Below are 22406 nucleotides of genomic sequence, written 5' to 3'. Positions count from 1 at the left end.
TACCACTCATCGTGTTCTTCCCCACACGCTGCAGAAGACACAACACACACACACACACACACACACACACACAGAGACACACAGACACACACACTCACTCTGACCTCCTCACCTTGCCGCCTCAACGCCTCAAACAATCTTTTGTTCTCTAAACTGACCAATGACATTGCTATTGTCCATGTGCCAGCCAATCACTGCTCCTATTGTGATGCAAATCGGCCAATCAGAGCACCATATGGACCTCCAAACCAACCAATCAGCTGGCAGTAGCCCTAACCATCTTTATGACACACCCACTGCTTTTTTTAGCACACACACACACACCCTGCATAATTACACCGTCCTCCTGCACTCTTTCTTTTGCTGAAACGCGCGTGTGTGTGTGTGTGTGTGTGTGTGTGTGTGTGTGTGTGTGTGTGTGTGTGTGTGTGTGTGTGTGTGAGACCTTTCCTACTACATCGGCCGTGACCTTTCCGATAGCAGCGTGCATCAGTGACTTTTTAAAAAGGGTCAAATCTTGTGTGTTTGTCGTCCCTTAAACAAGCAGCCAAAACCCTGAACCAGTTGGTCAGCTTTTCAACAGACAGACAGACCGACTGATGACCGACTGACCGACTGACTGACCGACTGACTGATGACTGACTGACCTACTGACTGACCTACTGACTGACTGACTAACCGACCGACTAACCGACCAATCAACCGACCGACCGACTGATGAGCAGCTCAGATTGTTTTCTCAGTTTCACCTCCTGTGTGTAAAAACTAATTTAGTACAACTCAAGAGAAACCTATCAAGCGTCTGTCCAGTTTCCTCACGGCGCCTCATACAGGTGAGGTGTCCAGGTGAGCAGCGGTTATGGTCAGGTCTCCTGACAGGTGGCTCTGTGGCGCAATGGATAGCGCATTGGACTTCTAGTTAAGCAAAGGAGAAGCGATTCAAAGGTTGTGGGTTCGAGTCCCACCAGAGTCGACCTTTTGAGCATGTGGCGAAACGGAGCAGCTGATTGGGTCGTTGGTGAACTGAAGAGTCTCAGCGTAAACCAATGGGCTTTGAGCTGAGAGACAAACGGGGACGGCGAAGGTGTGTCTGCGCTTAGCTGGAGTCGCTTCAGTCACGTCCTGTCTGCGTGTCTCCGTCTCGCCTCTGCAGGAACCCGAGGGTGCGTTTGATTGTTCAGACGGGAGGAAGACGGGCGGGACCGTGTGAGGTCTTTGCAGGAGGAAGAATCCTGCAGAGCTGAGTTAAATCAAGCGCGCCTGAAGAGAGATGAGATTATTCAGAGGAAGACTTCTGTAGCGCCTCAGGTGACGAAGAGCACGGCAGGAGGGAGTGTGTGTGTGTGAGTGAGTGTGTGTGTGTGAGTGTGTGAGTGCGTGTGTGAGTGTGCGTCTCCTGTGGGTTATGAAGAACAGTGAAGGTCGGATGGTTCTCTAATGACTGTCTTCAGTGTGTGTGTGTGTGTGTGTGAGCGTGTGTGTGTGAGTGTGTGTGAGTGTGTGAGTGCGTGTGAGAGAGAGAGAGAGAGAAGCAGAAGCAGAAGAAGAAGAATCGAGCTGAATCTCATTCCAGTGTTTTCAGATCATATCAGGAGATTCCTGGTAGAAAGAGGAGAGACAGAAAGGCTGAATGAAAGATAAAAGACAAACAGAGAGACGACTGGGAAGACAGACTGGGGAGACATTACATAATGGTTTCGCCTTCCCGAGTGTCTGCTCCGCTGCCTGCAGTGCCTCCTGCTGGTCGGACCGACACACTGCAGCTGCTGTGAGGCTCAGCAGCGTGTTAGCGAGCCAGTCTGTCGTTACTGCAAGATGTCCTCATGTCAACATGTTTGTGTCCCTCATGACAGACAGCTTGTCCTGTCCATGCTGCATGAAGTGAACATATGGCCTCTAATCAATCAGAACACATCCTGCCGTCGGTCAGCTCGGGTCCAGGACTGAGTCTGTAGCTGCGTGTATCTGCATCACAGACATCAGTGCTGATCCCGAGCCTGAGCAGTAAAACCGAGACGAGTGAGGAACGTGAGGCGTAACTGGTTTGGACCCCCCCGACCCCCCCGGAGTCAGAGTTTCCTCACTGGTTTGTGCCTGCAGACTGTGAGATGACTCATCCGGCTCGTCACTCGGACCGCATTTCATTCACAAACTCGTCATCTCTGCGCTGAGGTCTGGATGACAGAAGAGACGGAGGGAGTCTCTCGTCTCTGTCTGCCAGCTCGTCCTCATCAATAAATAATGTGCATTACTCCTCCTGCTTTCCTCTCTGTCTGTGTCTCCGTCTCCCTGCTGTCCTCAGATCAGCCTTTAGCTCATCTCTGGGTCACAGACTAAAACTGAAGTTTCAAACTGACTGAAACCTCCTTCTCTCCTCCTGTTTGCAACACCCAGCACCAGCGCTGACACCCAACCACTGACTTTAACCTGTCGAGGGAGCAGTCCACCTGTCGAGCAGTCCACCTGTCGAGCAGTCCACCGGTCGAGCAGTCCACCTGGCGAGGGAGCAGTCCACCTGTCGAGCAGTCTGCTGATGGGCTGCTGGTTGAAATGTGATTTTTAGATGTTCATGTCAGACAGAGAGACAGAGAGAAGGAGAAGGGGAGACAGAGACAAAGACAGACAGACAGGGAGACAGAGACAGGACTGAGACTGTCTGGAGTCCAGGTCAGTGAGCAGTTTGAGGCTTTGTACCGTTTTGCTGACTCATGCTGGGAGAGATGACACAGCGAGAGAAGAACAACAAACACCTGATGTGAAACACTCAGCAGCTACTGGAGGGACTGTGAGCAGCTGCAGGATGTGCTAACAGGTAGCAGAGGTTTTCATGTCTTTAAGACATCGAGACACTGAAAATGATAGCAGCAGCAGAAGTACGGCAGGCCAGAGAGGCCAAAAGCCTGTCAAATCTTTGACTTGTGAGGGTGAAAGACGGTGACAGAGACAAGGAAGTGTCTGATAAGAAGCTTTTTAATTTCCAACATCCTGCTGGACTTTTGTTAGCTGTTAGCCACGCTAACTGCCAAAGTTTATGAGCCTGGCAGAATTCAGGCCAACAAAGGCCTCCTCTCATTAGAGGATCTTTTCCTCCCTCTGATTCCTGCCTTACTGTGACCTTTGACATTTTAAAAACATACCAATATAATCACATTAGATACAAATAAACTATAAATATGGATAACTCTTTGCGTCATGTTCTGTGAATTCCAGATCACTTTATAGAAATAACTCGCAACAGAGAAAATAAAGTTAAAGGAATAGACTTCAGATCGAACAGTCTTGCCTTTTGGACTTATAGAATAGTTTACTAAACATGCTAAATGACTTCAAACCATATGAGCACAGCCACAGAAATAAAGAGAAACAGGAAGCGTATTTCCATAAAGCTAAAGTTTGATGAAGCACAGCTGAGCTCATCACGAGCCGTCGTTCACGGCTGAACGTTCACGTCTGTAATCTCCAGCCTCTGGCTCACTGACCTGCTGTCTGCTTTCCTTTGATTCTCTTCATGGGTGTTAATGATCGATCAGATCACAGGCAGTTCAAAGACAGGACTCTGACTGATCTGCTATTGATCACTGATTGATCTTCCGTCAGAAGTCACACCACATCACACGCAGAGAAACTGACCATCAGGACGACATGAAACCATTCAGCTCAAATTAAAACAAACACATTAAAATATCAGTGTGTCTTTGTATGTACTAATACCACAGTACGATCACTATCATCACTACTGCAGTAACAAGAGACATAATGGAGGCTGCTGTTTCGGTCCTGTGGACACAAAGACACTTTTGTTGAGCGTTTAGAGTGAGTCCCTGCAGGGTGGATCAGTTTGGAGCAGGAAAAGGTGAGAAAAGCTCACAAACTGCTTTGATCCACAACCTGCTGGTTTCACCGTTCATCTGATGTGTCATCCTGTGCTCAAACAACATCCACATGTCCTGAAGTACTGAAGCACAAACTCAACGGACTTGTACTGGAGTATTTCCATTTCATACATCTTTGTACTTGTACTCCACCACACCTCAGAGGGGAATATTTTTACTGCAGCTTCAGTTCAGATCAAAGGCCTGAATGTCCACATGCGTCGATGCTAAACTGCAGGTTGAAGAAGGAAAAACTTCTCCTCCACCTTCAGCTAAATCAACCTGAGCAGGAACATCATCACAACACACGTGAAAACACCGACAGGGAGCTTCATACCGCGCTCTGAGTGCGCTTCAGCCACAGGCCGTCTGCGTTCTGTTGACCACCAGCGACACCTGCAGGCCACAGACGCACACTGCAGAATGAAGAACAAAATCACACAGCGTGTTTCCGATAGGACGGAGATTTAGTGACGGGCCAGCTCACTCCTACAGTCTGAAGTGCACATGTGAGCGGCTGAATAAAGAAGGCGTTTGAAGAGAAGTGAAAGCTGAAGTTTAAGACACTCTGTCATGTCATCCTCAGTTCAAAGAGTCAGAGTTCAGAGGTCAAATCAAAGTCGTCCTTTCCTCTCATGTCTGACTTCATGGATGTGATTAACATATGAAAGAGCCGCCAGGTGTTTGATGGCGGTTTAAATGTGAACGCTGCGCACCTGGGCAGCTCAGAGGCCTCAGCAGCAGCTTTTAGTCATGGACGGAAGCAGAGTGTCGGACTTCAGCATCGAGCGCATCCTGTCCCCGCAGCTCGGACACAAGCCGCCGGTGACGGACGTCTCACCGGACGGATACATCCAGGGGCTGCCCGGAGGATTCAGTCTGGACTCCGGGAGCCCCAGACCTCCTGTCCCGGTCCCGGTCCCGGTCCCGGTCCCGCTGCAGGTGCCAGGCTGCCTGCAGTACCGGGGGCTGAGCTTCGGAGAGGCGTTTTGTCCGTACGGAGCCGCTTTCCACCACGTGGACTTCAGCAGCATGTACTCAAAGCCGGGAGTTCACGTGCACTTCAGCAGCCAGGAGTCCGCAGGTGTGTGTCACCTGCGCTGGGTTCACCTCAGTTCACATTTTGGATTTAAAAATAAGCAAGACGTTAAAGTTCGGTTAGATAACAAAGTTCCTCAGGAATATATATTTCAACTGTTATTTTTGATTTTTCCCAGACACTCAGCAGCTGGCAGGTTACCATGGTTACCATCAGGCCGGCGTGTCCGCGCAGGCGCAGCTGCGTCACAAGTCCCGGATGAGGACGGTGTTCACCGACAGCCAGACGAAGCGGCTCGAGGCGCTGTTCGAGCTCACCGACTACCCGGCGGCGGAGGCGCGGGCGGAGGTGGCGAGGAGCACCGGGCTGAGCGAGGAGACCGTCAGGGTGAGTCCGACCTCTGCAGGCTGCACTTTGGGCCTGACGGCGGTAACGTTGGCGGGTTTGTGTCTGCCCACAGAACATGCAGGTGAACTCCTTCTCTCTCTGTTTCCAGGTGTGGTTCAAGAACCGCAGAGCGCGGAGGAAGCGCCAGCGCAGCGGCATCAAGACCAGATGCCCCTCATCTCCTCTGTGAGGGGCCCCTCACCTGACAGGTGACGCTGAACTCTTCACCTCCTTCCTCTGATCCGATGGTCAGCTGACCCGCTGAGACATCCGCCCTGATGTGACTGCTGGCGAGCCAACATCTGTGGTGATGCATTCACAGGTGGCTGGGAGAGTCTGAGACCCCGGACACACTGAAGTGCACATTACTCAGTGACTTCTAGTTTTCTAGATTTAAGTTATTCTGAACTTTCTATATAATTTATGGAATCGGTGTATTAAAGACACTGTGTGTAGGTTTGAAACAAACTCTGCAAACTTTTCATAGCGAAATAAAAACGGTTATCATGTGATGAATTCAGTACCGAGTCGGTTCTTACTTTGTGTTTCAGACTGCATTTCACACTAAAACTTGAGGAAGGTGTAGTCTGAAAACTGACCACCAGGTGGCAGCATTAGAGTTCAGTACTGTATCAGAGGAGTACAATCACCATATTCAAGTGTGTTCAAGAGTATTTGAGTACAGTTTTCGAGGTACAGCTTGATCATAGAATATGACGCAACACTTCAATTGCACAACTTCACTTCCATGTACTTTACAGATAACATCTTACATTAGAACCTCCAAATCTCCATCAGTATAAATAAACAGTAAGATTCTGGTTTTTGAAGTTCTGATGGCTGAACCTTCTTCACTGCATTGTGTCTTCAGGATTTAAGTTACAGCTTTATGCCCGGAGACTTTCTGCGTCAGTAAATGTGTTTGCTCAGATGGAGACGGTGTTAGACGGAAGCGTGACAAACCTGTACTAATCACATCTGTGAGGTTTCTGATTTTCAGATGAAACACATTCAGTGGTCTGAAACAAACTTGTTATACTTGTTATAAAGGTTAAGACGAAATGGTGATCACATGACAAATTCACACAGCAGAGCCACACCTGACCAAACCTCACAGTTTGAGTGATCAAAGAAGCAGCAGACGCGAGAGGTAGAAAAACATCAAATCCTTTATTATATTCATTGAGTTGTCACTGTTATTAGAAGCACTTCCATGCTAATGAGAAGAAGATTCACGTACTGAAAAACTCGAACCAGAAAATACTGAGAGAGCATGCAGTGAGTATCTGTTAGGAGGAGGACGTCCGACGCTCGCGCTCCCGTTTCCTCTTTAACGTCCGTCAGCTTCACACTCTTTGAAACAGGAGTTACTCACACACATGGACTGTAACCAAGCACAAAGAAACACACACACACTACAAAACAGGAGAACAAAAAGTACACTTAGTGAAGTTATCAAAATATAGCCTATATACTGTATATTCTTCAGACGTATTCATGTGTAACAGCCAGTGCTGACGTAGTTTCTATGAGAATGGGTTCTATTCTCAGACACGAACACGACCGGTTATAGAGAATTTAAAGGACAGAATCAGAGATTCTGAATGTTTTGGCCCATTGACTACAATATCCTGAATCATCCATCTGCTTTGCGGCTGACTTCCTTCCTTCCAGGCAGCCGTGATGGAAGTGAAAGTGAAACTGCGTGCAGAGAGAGAAACCTCCTGCTGAAGTTTGGTTTCTGCCAACGATGAAAGATCTCCCCCGCTGGCTGCTGCCGATGGAGGAATTATTATTCAAAAGAATTATTTCTGCCATTGAGTCTTGCTGTCATAGTTGAGCAGCCTTTTTGATGCAATAAATATTCACAGTCTGTATTTGCTTTCAGGCGTTCTTCGTTTGATGTTCTGAAAAGCAGCCAGCGAGTATGTTTTCTGACACGAGTGCAAAGGTTCGGCAGCTGGTTTCACTTTGATTTTCTTAGAGATGAACAGGAACCAAAGGCTGCCTGGGAATAAAAGTAACAACTGGAGGAAGGTTTGTAGTCAAAGAGCTAAAACAGGCAAAAGCAGTGCAGTCCTTTACATGGAGCAAAGCAAACAGAGAATATGTCAAGAAGAAATCCTGTTTGTTGTGAGATGATTAACCGGTGACTCACGAGTGACACTTAGTGGCCAAACCAGAGAAAGCTCCACATTTACAGCAGTAAGAACACCAAGTTCAACCCAACAGAGGCTTCACTGGGACATGTTGACGGTACTAAGACAAACGTCACCATCACTGAGGTCCACTGTGTTCACTGAGTCAGCACGTCCTGATGTGTGGAGCTTTTAGCCATGTGTGAAGTTATGAACTACAACGTGTGGAGATACTTTAGCTCATCAGGTCTGGATAGGACAGCAGGGGAAACAGCATCAGTGCAGGAAGGTAAAGCTGTGAGTCATCTGCATATTGTCTTAACATCACATCAAGAAAGTGTCTTCCAAACACTTTTAGCACAGCTTCAAAAACCCAAAGTGGTTCAACAACAGCTGACATGAAACTAATGTTCTCTGTGAGATCTGTGGCGTAAACAGTCATTGCACATTTCTGCTCTTTCCACTAGAGTTACCTTAACAAGCTGATTAAACCAGCTGACAGCTCGACTGATGAGTGAAGGCGCTGCAGTTATCATCAGTGTAACGCTGAAGCTGATTCCACAGACACAAAAAGAACAACAACAGTGTGCAGCAGCAACCACAAAGTGTTTCCTTTAGCCGAGGCTGCGGGGCACAAAGACCGACCGAGACAAACAACCAGAGCGAAGAAGGACCAGACTCAGAGGCTGCTGGGGTTCAAGATACAAGGTTCAGCCCAGTTTCCGCTCAGATAAAATGTGTGAAGAAATGTGAACCAACTGAACACGGCCTGACAATCACAGAATCATTAAATTATCTCAAATCAAATCCCCAATCAGACGCACGCGGCTCCGGATCTGCGTAGTTTACATCCAACAAACATCAGCTGTGTGAATCAACGTGAGGACTCGGCTTGTAAAACACACGTCATTTATAGGTTTAGCTAACAACGCTCACAGAGCATTTGCTGTGGCGTAAAGTCAAGTGCTTATTCGCTCGCTGCTGTCGTCTGTTCGAGTCTCGCTGTCATTCGGGTGTAACTGCAGACAGGCCACGCAGTCCACACGTCCACAGACCAGACAGGCTGGTTATGAAGGTTTGCCGTGTGTCGGCGTCTCGTCCCCGCCAGCCTCGGCCATCAGAGCGCGAGTGTGTTCATCTCTCTGTTGTAGTGTAACGAAACATTAACGCAGGAACCGTTTTCACACACAGTCACCTACACTGGTTACATATTGCTGTTTTCAGTTATGCACAAACTTCAAGAGAGATTTTAACATTAAGCACACGTAGGTTTATATTAACTGTGTTTCTGCAGATGCTCACATTCACAAAACGTACTTAAGTCTTATTTAAATGGAGAAAGAAGGATGAGAGAAGAAGGCAGGAGAAGAAGAGAGGAAAACTACAAATATCACCGACTCTGAAGAGCTCATCCAGGATTTAGGAAATCAAAAGCTCAAGATGGAGAAGAGCAATGTTGTAATGAGGTGTTGCACAATGTAAATTTAACTCCAAAATCAATGAATGTCAGATTAAATCAGATGGCTCAGATTAAATTTAAATCAAGATTATTTTCAGATGCATGATGCATGATGGCAGCAACACAAAAACATGAACATCACATGTAGCTGAAAACACTCAGAAAAAGAAAGCCGTCGTTTTGGGTCTGTTAGCACTTTTTGGTTAACAACAGATTCCGATTTTTATAATATTATGTATTTTAACTCCAACTAGATGGACTAACGTATTTGGCAATATACTGATTAACAATCTAAGGCGTTCAGTAGTATCTAACTAGAGTACTTCATCTGTTAAAGACTAAATGAACTGGATCTGAGTCGAATCCAGCTGTTCTCTCTGTGTTCAGACTTCCTGCTGAAGGACAACAGATGCGTAAATGTTGAAGCTGCTGTAAAATCTCAGCCTCCACATGTTGTTCTTCACACACAGTCTGAGGTTATCAGAAACTGAAACGTCATGAAACTACTGACGTTTACCCTCACAGTCACTTGTGTAACCACGGTTCTCCGAGGACAACCTCAAACATCTCCAGCTCCAGGCTGCAGTGAAACATGTTCAGCGGAGCCACATTTTGTCCCACAACCCCTTAGCTGATGTGTCTAACGGGGCCTCAGGGCCGCAGACGCAGCCTGAACACACCAGAGAACAGATGAGCAGTGAGGAGGCAGCAGCCACATCTGGGCTACGAACCAACAACTGTGTACCCAAAACATTTTCTACGCAAACGCTTTGAGCAGAACCAGTGTCACGTGACACGAGCATGAGAGAAGATTAACGGGACATGCGCACACACACACACGTTGTTGCTATCGGTTGAGGCGGCAACTTCGCCCGTCAAAGTTCAAAGTCAAATTCTCCAAGATGCAAATAAGCTTTTCCAGCAGAAGCGAGTATTTCGCTCGCACACAGTGGAAGCCAAAGGGAGGGGAATATTGGCCGGTTTTAACCTCATGTGTGTGTGTGACTGTGGCCTCGTGCTTTGACTGGCTCCGTCACAAATGTCTGAGGGCTCGTCCAATCAGGACTCACGCAGACAGGACTTGATGAGACAGCCACACGTGTGTGTGCGGTTGTTCCTAGAGAAACCGAACAGCCCCAAACAGAGACACGACGTGGACAAACACCAAGCTGGGATGGTGAGATGACAACACGCTGAAACAAAATGAGAAGTGGTTTTAAGAGAATATTTGAGGGGAATCGCTTTAGCAGAGCCAGACTTTCAGTTTCACTGGAGGAACGCGGGACATTTTGATCAGATACAAGGCACTATAGATTTTGCTATAGAACGCAAAGAAAGAGGGATTTGAGCTGAGAGTGAGAGAGAAAGGGAGACGGGGTTTCACTTCAAGAAGTTTGACTGGCGACACTTAAGAGTACAGAAAGTAAAAGATGAAGAGCAGAGAGACTGATCCAGTGGAGGGGCAGAGGAAGGAGGTTAGGACTGCATCTCGGCACGCAGCATCCACGGGAACCAGCAGCAGAAGAGCAACCTGGAGGAGGAGGAGGAAACAGGAGGAGGAGGAGGAGGAGAAGGAGGAGAAAGAGCATGAGAACAGAGAAGAAAAAGATGAGGAACAAGAAGAAATGCAGGGGGAGGGTTCAGATTTTATGCTGACAGGTGCTGCGTTCATTACCACAGCGACTCACCTGACTTCACTGCTGTAGTTGGTTCAAGGGGAGCTCATTTTAAATCTATTGGTTCAATCTGCAAAGTAACTATAGCCGACAAATACCTCTAAAGGCGTAAAAAGTACTACATTTCCCTCTGAAATGTAGTGACGTAGAAGTATAAAGAGGCATGGAAATGAAAAACTAAAGCACAGAGTCCAAAGACATGAGACTTTTCAGAGGCCTGTTCCCACCTGGATATGGAGCTCTCAGACGTCAGGTCTTTAGGAGAACGCATCGTGTTGAAGTTACGCTTGGGCTGTGACACTGCAGCACACAAACAGAGAAATGACGTTAACAGAAGGAGGACATCGCTGATGGGCGAAATGTAAAGGTCATCATCACAACACAAACCCACAACCCGGTGAGCTGTTCAGGTGTACAGTAAGTGTGAGGTTCTTTAAACCTCGTGACACCCCAACAGGACGGTCAGGATCTGATGCTCGCTAACGTTCAGTGTTTCCTACACAGAGCCTCAATAAGCCTCTCAGTCCACATCATGTGTGGTTCTCAGCAAAGACGCACGTGAAGATGATCTGTGCATCATCATGTCGACATCACATCTCTGCAGAACACACCACAGGCACGAAAGTCACCAGACAAAGGCCAGGACTTCACTGCACTGAGTCAGGTAGAGCTGGCTGCATCCGACACGTTCCTGTGAGTCAGTCTCATACGACAAACAGACACTTACTGGTGACTTGGTGGACCTTCTTCACCATGGATTTGTCGTTCTGCGAGCCGTCTTTAGGGCCGCCGATCCTGACAAACAACAATGACGACAGTAACTTTATTGCTTCTTCTGACCTTAACATAACACACACGTGCACAGCATGTGCCTCATGCACCACTACACCTGTTTGGACACAACACAGAGAAACTAAAACAACGACACAGTGAATGGAAAAGGTCTTGTGACGTCCCACCTCTGGACACGGGAGGGCGGAGCAAACACTCCATATTTGGGCAGGCAGCTGAAGTAGCGGACTCCAAACACAGAGCCGTCGTGTTTCCCTGTCGGCTGATCCAACTCGATGCCAAACCAGTAACCTGCAGGGACACAAACAGCTCAGCTGTGCACGTCTGAACCCTACAGGAGGAACATCTCGACAGGTTTGGTGGAGCTTTATATTGAACTGGACTAAACAGCACTGAGCCCATCTCAGTGTGGAGAGTCGACTGAAGACCAGCACACGGACCTGGAGCAAAGTCGGTCTTGCCGTAGTAGCGCACGATGCCGTTTTTCTGTCCAGCCACCAGAACCTGATCTCCAACTTCCACGTTCAGTCCCTCTGGATCCAGACTGGCTACTGACGACTTCTTCCTCTGGGCTGAGAACACACAGAAAACACACTCGATGACACTGACCACATGGACTCACACAAACAGAATGCACCACAGACAGTCTGCCATCTGCCAAATCCTGGTTCAGGCTGAAGAAATCTGCCATCACACTCCAAAAATACAGATACATAAATACATTAGAGCTCTGTCACCTTTCTCTCTCTCCTTCTTCTCCTTGTCCTTCTTGGTCTTTCCTGCCAGGCGGGAGGCCAGGTCAATGCGTGGGGTTCGGGGGGTGGAGGTGACAGATGAAGGTGTCAGATCGACAGCCTTGGAAATCTTTGAAACTGGGGCAAAAATCCCTGCAAGGCAAAAGAAGACAAAGACGCTTAAAGCTCCAGACCCAGAAACACAACGTCCTGTTGGGGTCGTGTTTCTGTGTATTCGCTGTCCTTTTAGCTCTGCTTTGGTCTCCTCCTGGCTCCACATTTTTCACCAGAAAGTAAAATATATATATATGTATATATTTACTGCAGTAGTTTCTACTGCTAACCAAGTGGCACTGCTGAGCTGTTGGATCACTCAGTTGTTGAGTAAATGAAGCCAACACTGACGTGAACACTGAGCTGAAGTTAATCATAGCAGCCATCCAGTCCTGCCTGGCCTGGCGTATTCATAAAACTGCAAAACCAATCAATGATTGAAATCTTTCGGCAGGGTCCAGCGCCCTGCTCAAAGGCACTGCGGTGGCAGCTCTTACCCAGTTTAGGAGGGCAGATGAAGTAGCGGACGCCGCCCACGCTGCCGTCGTTTTTTCCCTCCGGCTCGTCGAGCTCCACGCCGACCCACTGACCGCTGGCGAACTCTGTGGTACCACAAAACCTCAGCGTGCCGTTCTGAGGGAGCGAAAGAGGGGTAAAAGCTCAAGTGAGAAGGGAAATCTCCACAGAAGGATGCCATGTAACAGGAAGGGAGCGTTACAGTGGTGAGTCAGTCCAGTTAGTCGGCTCCCAGTCCAACCAACCTGTTTGAGGTTTTCAGGCGGGCTGTCGTCTCTGCTCTTGTCTTTCGGGAGCTACACAGTGAGAACACACCATTCAGAGCTCATCCAGCACAGAGTTACAGAATCTGACCAGCAGAGAGCAAGCAGCAAAATGTCCCACTCAGTCTTGGTCACAATTCTTTACAAAACTGGGGGATGAATTCGGTTGTTTATGTTATGTATAAATTGCTAGCAGACTTTTAAAACTCCTAGATTTATATCGATGACAGTATGGGCCTCGACAATCCAGTACAGGCTTGTTCAGCCTTTACTGACGGCTCCAGTAGTGAAGACATTTACGCTCTGTCACTTTTCACACTGTATGTCCAACCCAGCTGTCTGACTTTGTCCTGTCCTCTTTGCGACGGCGGGCTTTTTCACTTCGACTTTCAGTGTCTTCAGAGGGGCTGGATGACATAACGAGTTCGATCGAAGCAGGTGTGGCCACCTTTGACTTCGCTGCTCCTCACTTCACCTCCTCCCTGCCCAGCTGCTCTTCAACAGCTCCCAAAGGTTTCGGACACAAAACAAGTGACGTAAAGCAACCGCATGGACAACAAGCTCCACGCTGCACTGACTGACATTTTCAGGCAGCTCAGCGCCGACCATCAGCTGCTTTAAAACAGACATTTCATGTTTCTGACCTTCATGTCGTCCAGCACCACGCGGTCTCCCAGCTTCAGCCCCAGTGAGGACAGCATCAGGTTTCCTGGGATGTTGTCGTAGTTGGGCAGCGTGGCTCGGGGCAGGTTACAGCTGAGAGGGACAGCGTCCAGCAGCAGCTGCTTCAGCTCTTTGGCTACCATGGCGGCCTCCGCCTTGTCCAGACTCATGTCCATCGGGTCAGGAACCACGTCTGCTGGGACCAGGCCCTTATCATTCTGCAGTGAGGACACAGTACAAGAAGAAAACAGAAAGTCAGGATTTAAGAGTACAGCTACATTTCAAGTACAAGGACAGAATCATGAGCAGGACAGGTTGTTGTTGGAGTCCACAGGAGGACGTGTTAGATACGTCCCCCAGCCAAAGTAAAACCATGTAAGAATCTTACCCTGACAGTCGGGTTGGCTCCGTGCTCGAGCAGACACTTGACTGCACCCAGACACAGGTTGGAGGCTGCGATGTGGAGAGCCGTACCGTAGTGGAAATCGCTGCATGTGGAGTTCAGCACTGTGGAGACAACAGAAGAAGAAGAAGAAGTGGAGATTGAGTGTGAGACTTTGTGAGCAGTCAACGGTTGTTCATGACGTGATCTGTGTGTGCGTACCTCTGGGTTTGGAGGCTTTGAGCAGGACTCGGATCAGTTCTGGGACGTCGAAGTAAGCGGCGTAGTGCAGAGCGTTCATGTTGGTCCAGCGGCTCCTCAGGCTCACGTCGGCGCCCAGAGAGATGAGCTGGCTGCTGAGACGCAGCGCCGCCGCCGGGTCGCCTGCACACACAGTGAGGACCAGACTGAGAGGGGCGCCGGCTTTACAGCAGCAGAGCAACACGATCCTGAATCCTCAGATATCGGTTAGCAGGATCAGCTCCTTGTTGGTTTTGGTCTTTAATGAGATTTTCCGTGAATAATTAAAAGCTAAAAAGACGCCAGGCTAATCGCCCTCCTGCAAAGGCTGCAGGGTCGTGCCGGACTGAAAGACTGAATCAAGACCAGGTATCTTACCAACTCCATGAGCTCCAGCCTTACAGCTGTAGTGAAGCAGCGTCATGTCGGTCAGTCCGTCGCGGTCGTTCACATGGCAGCCGCGCTTCAGGATCTGACACAAACACAAAGTGCAGCAGTTGGTTCAGTTTTCAGGTGGAAGCTGTTCGCTGCCACTTCACCTGTTCTAACACCTCGGCAGATCTTCAGGTGAACATACAGGAAGCAGGTCCAGTGACACGGCTATCCAGGACTGCCCGACTCTGTCCCTCAACCGTTCTGTCTATTGCTGAGTCATGTCTCTGCCTGCTCCTTGTTTTTATTCTTCCAGGCTGAGTCAGATTCGTGCTGAGTCATGGTAGAGCCTCCATGACTTTACATCTCACTGTTTCCCTCTTGTCTCTGCCTCTGCAGCACGCAGCCATTTTAACTGGGTCATTATCAGCACACCTCTTCAATGACAAACATGTGGATGCGTGCTGCTGATGAACACACACGCCGTGTCTGCAACAACAGTTCAGCTGCTGCAGCCTCCAGTCCTGATTTCTGATTACCTTCACCTCATTCAGGCTGTGTTCTGACAGCTCAGACAGCAGCTCCACGCTGCTCATCGTGTGTGTGTGTGTGTGTGTGTGTGTGTGTGTCCAGAGGACTGAATGTGGGTCAATGTGACAATGACACCCCAGTGTGGGTTCAGGCTCTGTGCCAGGACAAGTAGGGCAGGCGATACAGACGTGCAGTTCAACTCAACTGCTAAAAGGCTGGAGCTGCAGGACAGCAGAACGAATCACAGCGTTTGTTTAAAATAAACGCTGTGTCATGTGTCAGGTCACTACATGCTATTGATTTTTTTTCATGATGTCATCATAATCATCTGATGATTAAGACTGAAGCTGCTGTTGTGTACATTTGGTTTATAAAATAAGATACTATTCTTTATTTGTTGCTATAAAAGGGGGCTGAAATGTCGTGATTGACAGCTGAGTGCTGCTCCTGATTGGCTCAGCCAGGTGTGTGGATGGGAACGCAATACTCCAACCCATTAGCTACTGCACAGACTCTGGCTCCAAATGACATCAACAGAACAAGATGGCAGCACTCGTATGAGGGATATTTTGGCTTCACTTTTGTACAGTGGGAGGAAGTGGACACGCGTCGGCCATCTTAAAGCGGTTAGGAGCAAAATGCACACACAACAGTGTCTCAGCGTTGCTGGTGTGTGCGCTCTCACCTCGTTGCCGATTACGTCAATCTTGTGCTGCACCTGCGGGACCCACTGACGCACGATGGCGAACAGCTCTGGGATGGTGGTCCGAGGATCCATGAGGATCTCCAAACAGGCCGGGTCATTGGGGTCGAAGAAGGTGAAGGCTGATGGGAGACAGAAAAGGAAAGGAGGTGAACAGATGGTCACTCTGGGTGCTGATGCCAAGAGGTTTCTGACACCTCATCAAATCAAATGTAACCTGTGATGTCTGCAGTTTCTCTTCCTGCCTGCCCTGCAGTCTGAGCTCTGAGGCAGATTTCATTTCACTTACAATCGGCTCAGGAGCCCCCGGTTTGTCCCCCAGGGGGCGACACACTGCTTTTATAACCGCACTGCTACCTGGGCTGGTCAGGAGCTGCACTGACAGTCCTGCCAGTGTGTGTGTTGCTTGGTCTGTCTCAGACTGTGGATGAGCACAACTCCGAGCTGGTCCCGGTCTGCTGGCTTCCTGTTCTCTGGACAAGACTCACTACAGCTGTGGTGAGAGTATACCTCTAGCATCTGGACAAAGGGCATTGACAGGATGTCCTTAAGGTGGTCTGGCAGTGTGTGTTTAAGGTGCTATGACGTACTGTAGTCTTTGGGCAGGGGCGCCTGGGCGGACGGGTGCACCATGGGTCGGCGGCGCGGCTCATGAGCTGGACTCTGGTATTCGGACACTGACAGCGGCTCGGCCTCGGCCTCGGCCTCGCACTCCTGGCCAGCGGATGGATCCTCTTCTTCCTCCCGTTCCTCTCTCTCCTCCCGCTCTTCCTCCTGCTCGTCTTCCTCCTCTTCGTCCACATCCACCCTCTCTTCCCCCTCCCGCTCATCTTCTAGCTCATACTCCTCCTCGTCTTCGTCCTCTTCTTCGTCTTCTTCGTCCTCTTTCTCCTCTTCATCCTCCTCCTCCTCGGTCATCGCCTCCTCCTCCTCTCTCTGGACCCTCCCCTCCTCCTGCTCCTCCCGGTCGTGCCTCTCCTTCTCCTGCACCTCCAGGTTCTCCTCTTTAGTCATGATGAGGATGCTGCAGCGGGGCCTGTGAGAGAGAAGGCAGGAAACATGATGACCCTCTGAACCACATCTTTACAGGCTCAAAGCGTTTGTGCTGCTCACAGGTCGAGCCTGATTATTCAAACTTTCCTCATAACCTGTGAAAGGTAAATGTTTTCAGTAGTATATTAATAAAGACTTTCCTTAAACGTCCCTGCGTTTCTAAGAAGCACATCAGTTTGAACTGATTCTGCCTCTGTAGATATCTCCACATCCCCATCACACTTCCAAACAATGCAAACAAAGTCAACATTCAGTAGCTGAAGTAAAAGTGAAGACCCCCTGTAGCTGAAGCTTTGACAACACACCCTCACACTGGACTTATTTGAGGGCAAAATTCACGGCTCACTGCTTGAGATCCTTTGGCAGGATGCTAAATGCTTCCAAAATCTCAACTCCTGGTCCCAGGTGACAAAGGTGATCGGGTGCTGGCTGTCCAGACCGTCAGCTGCTGGGATCAGGCTGGCTCAGTTTCCCGTTGGAAACCCCTGACCATCTGGGGTGCACAGGAAAATGTGTCACTATTTACACCTGAACCACAATAACTGACAAACCATCAGCGTCGACCGAGCAGCCAGTCATCAGCAGGTCTGATTTGAACTTATCCTGTCTGAACCAGCACAGAGATCCAGGACAGCACAAAGCCTTTCTCTGTTTCTGCTCCTGACAAGTGCTCTGCGCGTGTGCGCGTGTGTGTGCGTGTGTGTGAGCAAGCTAATTGACCCACTGCGTCAAACTGATAATGGCAGCAGCTAAAAGGCTAATGCTAACGCTCCCTGTCCATCATCAGCTGTCGACAGGCCTGACCGGATTAAATCTACTCTCCACTTTAGCAAATGGACGAGAGGCTGAAATCCGTCCAGCAGCCACTCCCTCCATCATCGAACCGTCCATCTCCTCCTCCGTCATCAGACATCCGAGAAGGAAGGAGAGCACAGAACGTACAGATGAATTCATGAGCTGACACATCTAATAAAAGTCTTAGTTAAAGTGGATCATTCACACTGTCTTCAATTTTAAACAGAAAAAGTGTTTCGATATTTATAAGGTAAAACATTCAGTTCTGATTTCATTCCATATTTAAAAATGACATGATTGTGGCGGAGGTTGTTGATCTAATAGATCCGCCGATCACAACTTCTGTGTTGACGGAACAGAACAGCTGCCCAGTTGCTAACCAGGTCCGAGACACGAGACCACATCAGCCCTTCATGCATCCTTCATGCATCCTTCATTTCAGGATAAACTTCCAAGTCCTTGAGTGTTCCCAGATCTCTTTCTACATGTGTATCTCAGCTGTATGTTCTCGTCCCCTGGGGGGCGGGGCGGGGCGGGGCCTTCCGGGGCCTGGCGGGGCCTTCTCTCCTGTGGCTCCTCGGCTCAGGAGCAGCCTGCTGGAGGCCATTTGTCAGGCTCAGTCTGCTGAAGCTTTTAGCACAGAGAGCCTCTTCTATCCTCCAGCTTTTCAAATGTGTTTGTGTTTTAGCTGATTCTTTGGCTTCAAACTGTTTCTGTGTTTCTCTAACATTTGCTGTGAACTTGTACTGCTCTTCTGCTCGTTTGTGTTTTTGTATTCATCCTGTTTGGCTTTTAAATTAAGGTTAAACCTGATGTGTTTCTGACACCTTCGCTTGGTCCGACGCCTCGTCACGTGTCTTTGTGGGACAAGATGGACGAGGTGACTTCCCGTCACAAACCAAACACGAGCTTAACACGAAGCTCGACTTTAGTTCAGGCACAAAGACTAAATGGTTGGGTTTAGGACTGGATTGGTGACGTTTGGTTTCACTCAGGATGCGAGCTCTGGCCTCCTGGGTGAAGGTCAGGTGTCTGACCCACCCTCTCGGGACGTTCTCACCTTGTAAACTACATGGCGTTATGAGCCGAATTCGACTTCCAGCTCAGAGTGATGAGACACGAACAGAAGGTCCGTCTGAGCTGCAGAGTCGCCGACGCCACATTCAGAGCAGAGCAGCCATGTTCAGCCAGTACTAGAAGCCAGTAAAACCAGTCCAACAGCAGCTCTGTCGCGTTTTACTCCGAGTCTGCAGCAGCAGCTACATGCTAAGCTAACAGCTGCTGTCAGCTGACACCATCCTGAGCAAACTTGACCCAAACATCAAACGTGTCCAGCTGTCACATTTGGGCGATTTGACTCCTGTGTTTAAAGTAATTCTGTGTAATGTGGATTATGTAATCTGAGGTCTCAGCTGGTCGAGTCCTGCCTGAACACAACAGTAATCGCCGTCTGCTGAACCAGGACTCAGCTGAGGCCTCCACAGAGGTTACGCAACACCCCCGCGTGAGTCAGCACGGACCAAAAGACGTGGAACACGAGGACAGCTGGGCATCACAAAGCAGCCTCAAAAGTCACAGCCCGCCTGATACAGGACAGGCCAACGAACTGACACTTCTCCTCACAAAACCTGAAACATGAACACACATTTCTGATCGCGAGCGGGGAACCTTAACGAGGACGAGCCGGCGTGCGAGGACGGTGAGAGCTGATGCTGCCTCTCAGTTTATTCGTCTGCGGCTGCACGAGGAAATGACGCACTCGTTGTGTTTACAGCATTCAGTGAGCAGAGATCCTGGACCCAAACGCAGGCAGACAGGATCCAGGATCTCACTGCTTACTGACAACAATAAAACTCAAATACAAAGTGAGGAGGTGCAGGTGGAGGGACGGGCGGAGACGCTCGGAGGACGACGACAAGGTGAAGAAACAGGGGAGCCAGGAAGGAGCTGATAGGCTGGGAAAACCCTGGAGGCCCGTGCAGGATGGGAACACAGGAGGGACACACAAGTAAAGCAGTCGGGACCGTGACCATCACATGGTCGTCTTCTACGCTGTGTCCAACTGCAGGGCAGACATTCAGCTGCTCCAAAGAATGAAAATATAACAACATCTTACCCATCATCCATCTTCTATACCGCTTATCCATCAGGGTCGCACCTCGCAACTCACCTCAGGACGACAAACAGCAGCCAGTTAACCTGATGAGCCTGTTTTTGGAGAACCCAGAGAAAACCCACCGAAGGGCCCAGACCGGGATTCGAACCTGAAACCTTCTTGCTATGAGGCGTATTACACTAAAAGATTTCTCCCATTTGACTTTACAGACAGACTGACAGACTTACTGTATGACGCCCTTGTCCTGACTCAGTCCCACAGTCCTGGACTGGAGGACTCACTCACTCACTGTGGGAACCTCATCTCAAAGTCCGAGCCCGGCGGTCTAACGGTTCCCCCGGCTCAATCAGGATGATCTGCTGGGTGTGTGAAAACCATGTGCCGGAGGAGGAGGAGGAAGAAGAAGAGGGGGAGGAGGAGGAGGGAAGCCATGGCAGCATCTTCCCCTCCTCCATCCAGCCTCCATTTTACAACAAACCTGAGACACAAAATACCGCACAACCCGCGCAGATGAGCCAGCCAGCGTCCCGCACACCTTCAGCTCACCCCCAGCGGCGATGTTTACGACGCAGACAGACAAAGAGCAGCAGATCCACAGCGAGGAAGGCCCGGCTCGCGGTTTGTGCCAATGTGCGTAGTAAGGTGCAGCGTGGGAAAAACGCCCCGCAGCCGAACAATGAAAACACGCACCCGCACAAAAACGCACGAAGGCCTGACCGCTTGGATCACGCAGATATTAAAAACAGGCCGAGCTCGCTTTAAACGGACTGAGAGTGGCGGTCAGTGAATGTCACACAGGAAAACAGGTTTGGAACAGCGCCCCTCGTCATCTCCATCTTCCCACCAACAACCCGACACAGCACGGGACAAACAGCCAGCGATGAGCCGCAACACGCCGCAGTCCTGACGGCCACACGTGAGCAGCACAAGGTGTTTTTACCTGGAGACGAGCCGCTGGATGCTGGCTGATGTGGGGCGTCTCTCCTCGGAAACAACACGACGGCTCTCCTCCGTGTGTCTGTCTCTCCTGTCTGTCTCTCCTGCTGTCTGCCTGCCTCTCCTCAGCTCCCTCTGCTGGCGTCACGCGGTAAAAAACGTTTCCCACAAACAAACGGAGGAACATTTTTATTCTTTAAAAGGCAGAGGGTTAGTCTGGCTTCGTGTATCACGTTACCTCTTTATTATGTCTTTAGGAAGTATCTCACCTGTTAAAATGTTCTCATAGAAGATTCACTTTTACAAATCGCCCTAAATTAAAACAAATGGTGTAATAAATGCTATGTTTCCCTTCAGCGTTTGTCTGTGACATCAGTAAGGCTCTGTTTCACAAACATAAGATGAGTCTACATAACTAACAAGGAAAAAACAGTGAAAACATACAAACTAAACAGTAAAATGAAAAACATAAGGTTGAAGGAATTAAATGATTTGCACGGATGACAGGTCATTCCTTTGGTGCCATCTAGTGGCCAATATTAAGAACCTTTTAATCCACCCAGGAAAGAAAGTTGGAAGATAATAAAGTGACATATTTTGTCATTGGAGGGAACTCACTCCAACGAAATTTGTTCTCTGCATTTAACCCACCCAAGTGACGTGCACACACACACAGCAAACCCGGGGCAGTGGGCGACCGCGTGCAGCGCCCGGGGAGCAGTGGGGGTTAGGTACCTTGCTCAAGGGTACCTCAGCCATGGACACCGGGACGGGGAATCGAACCAGCGATCCACCGGTTACGGGTCCGACACCCTAACCGCTGATCCACGACTGCCCTATATACACTATATAGACAGAAGTATCCAGACACCCCTCCTCATGGGGCTGTTGTTCAGGGTCTGAGCTCGGCCCCTGACTTCCAGTGAAAATCTTAATGCTTCAGCAAACCAAGACATTTTGGACATCATATCAACATTCCCCTTTAAAGATTAAAAACACCAATCAGCACACACCCACAGAATCATATGACCAAAGGCAGGTGTAACAAAGACACGTTAACATTTATGTGTCTAAATGTCCTGTTAGTGTGACAGTCAATGTTTCATTTCCATGCTGGATTCAAAGGAGAATCAGTTGTCAGTCAGTCAGTCCTCGCTGTGATGTTAACTTGTGCTTATTAGTGGATGAGCTAATGTTAATTAAAGCAAGCGTCAAAGGGTTACGTTACCTTCAGCTGGGGGTTTCAGTGGAGAAAACATTAAAGAGGAAACACTCGCGGACTCAAACATTAACCTTATCTGTCGACGGCCAGTAACAGGAACACGTAGAGACAAGGTACACCTGCAATAGCTGAGGACATGTTAGTGTTAGCTGGATTTTTATCTGGTTGTACCAGTGTCCATTCTGTAATTCTAACAAGAATACAACCATGGATTTTTACTGCAGTCTGACACTTTGAATTCAAAAACAAGATGAACTACTCTCAAACTTTTCCAAGTCAACACAAAACACCAATGACGTCCACCTCATAAGATTTGGTTCCACGGTGCCCCATCTGACGAAAACTTTGGTTTTGGATGTTTGATTAAAAAAGTGTATGAAACTCACGACCAAACGTACACACACATTCTATCACTGTGTTACCTGTGGCAGCAGTTAGTGACAGTAAATCAGTCCTTTTTGCT

The 22406-nt window shown here is 48.9% G+C and overlaps 2 protein-coding genes and 1 non-coding gene across 4 annotated transcripts; 2 read left to right on the top strand and 1 right to left on the bottom strand.

Annotated features, from left to right (window-relative positions):
* The first annotated feature begins 881 nt into the window (after positions 1-881).
* trnar-ucu lies at positions 882-973 on the top strand. The gene is given in 2 exon segments: positions 882-918; positions 938-973. It is a non-coding gene; the product is annotated as a tRNA-Arg (tRNA).
* Positions 974-4342: 3369 nt separating this feature from the next.
* dharma lies at positions 4343-5933 on the top strand. The gene is made up of 3 exons (XM_046390247.1): positions 4343-4956; positions 5090-5298; positions 5408-5933. Exons 1-3 carry the CDS (start codon positions 4626-4628, stop codon positions 5486-5488), a joined length of 621 nt encoding a protein of 206 aa, XP_046246203.1. The 5' UTR covers positions 4343-4625; the 3' UTR covers positions 5489-5933.
* Positions 5934-6449: 516 nt separating this feature from the next.
* Positions 6450-20851, bottom strand: clip3 (CAP-GLY domain containing linker protein 3). Of its 2 annotated transcripts, XM_046390136.1 has the most exons (15): positions 20726-20851; positions 16412-16857; positions 15804-15943; positions 14594-14687; positions 14198-14359; positions 13982-14100; positions 13575-13811; positions 12913-12963; positions 12649-12784; positions 12101-12250; positions 11804-11935; positions 11531-11654; positions 11299-11366; positions 10799-10871; positions 6450-10426 (listed from the first exon to the last, which is right to left on the bottom strand). In XM_046390136.1, exons 2-15 carry the CDS (start codon positions 16833-16835, stop codon positions 10372-10374), a joined length of 1965 nt encoding a protein of 654 aa, XP_046246092.1. In that variant the 5' UTR covers positions 16836-16857; positions 20726-20851; the 3' UTR covers positions 6450-10371. The 2 variants fall into 2 exon arrangements, with proteins under 2 accessions (XP_046246092.1, XP_046246093.1); XM_046390137.1 differs by lacking the exon at positions 12913-12963.
* Positions 20852-22406: the final 1555 nt, after the last annotated feature.

The sequence above is a fragment of the Scatophagus argus genome, chromosome 5 (assembly GCF_020382885.2).
Source record: "Scatophagus argus isolate fScaArg1 chromosome 5, fScaArg1.pri, whole genome shotgun sequence".
Classification (NCBI taxonomy): Eukaryota; Metazoa; Chordata; class Actinopteri; family Scatophagidae; genus Scatophagus; species Scatophagus argus.
This window is presented reverse-complemented; position numbering and strand designations above follow the sequence as displayed.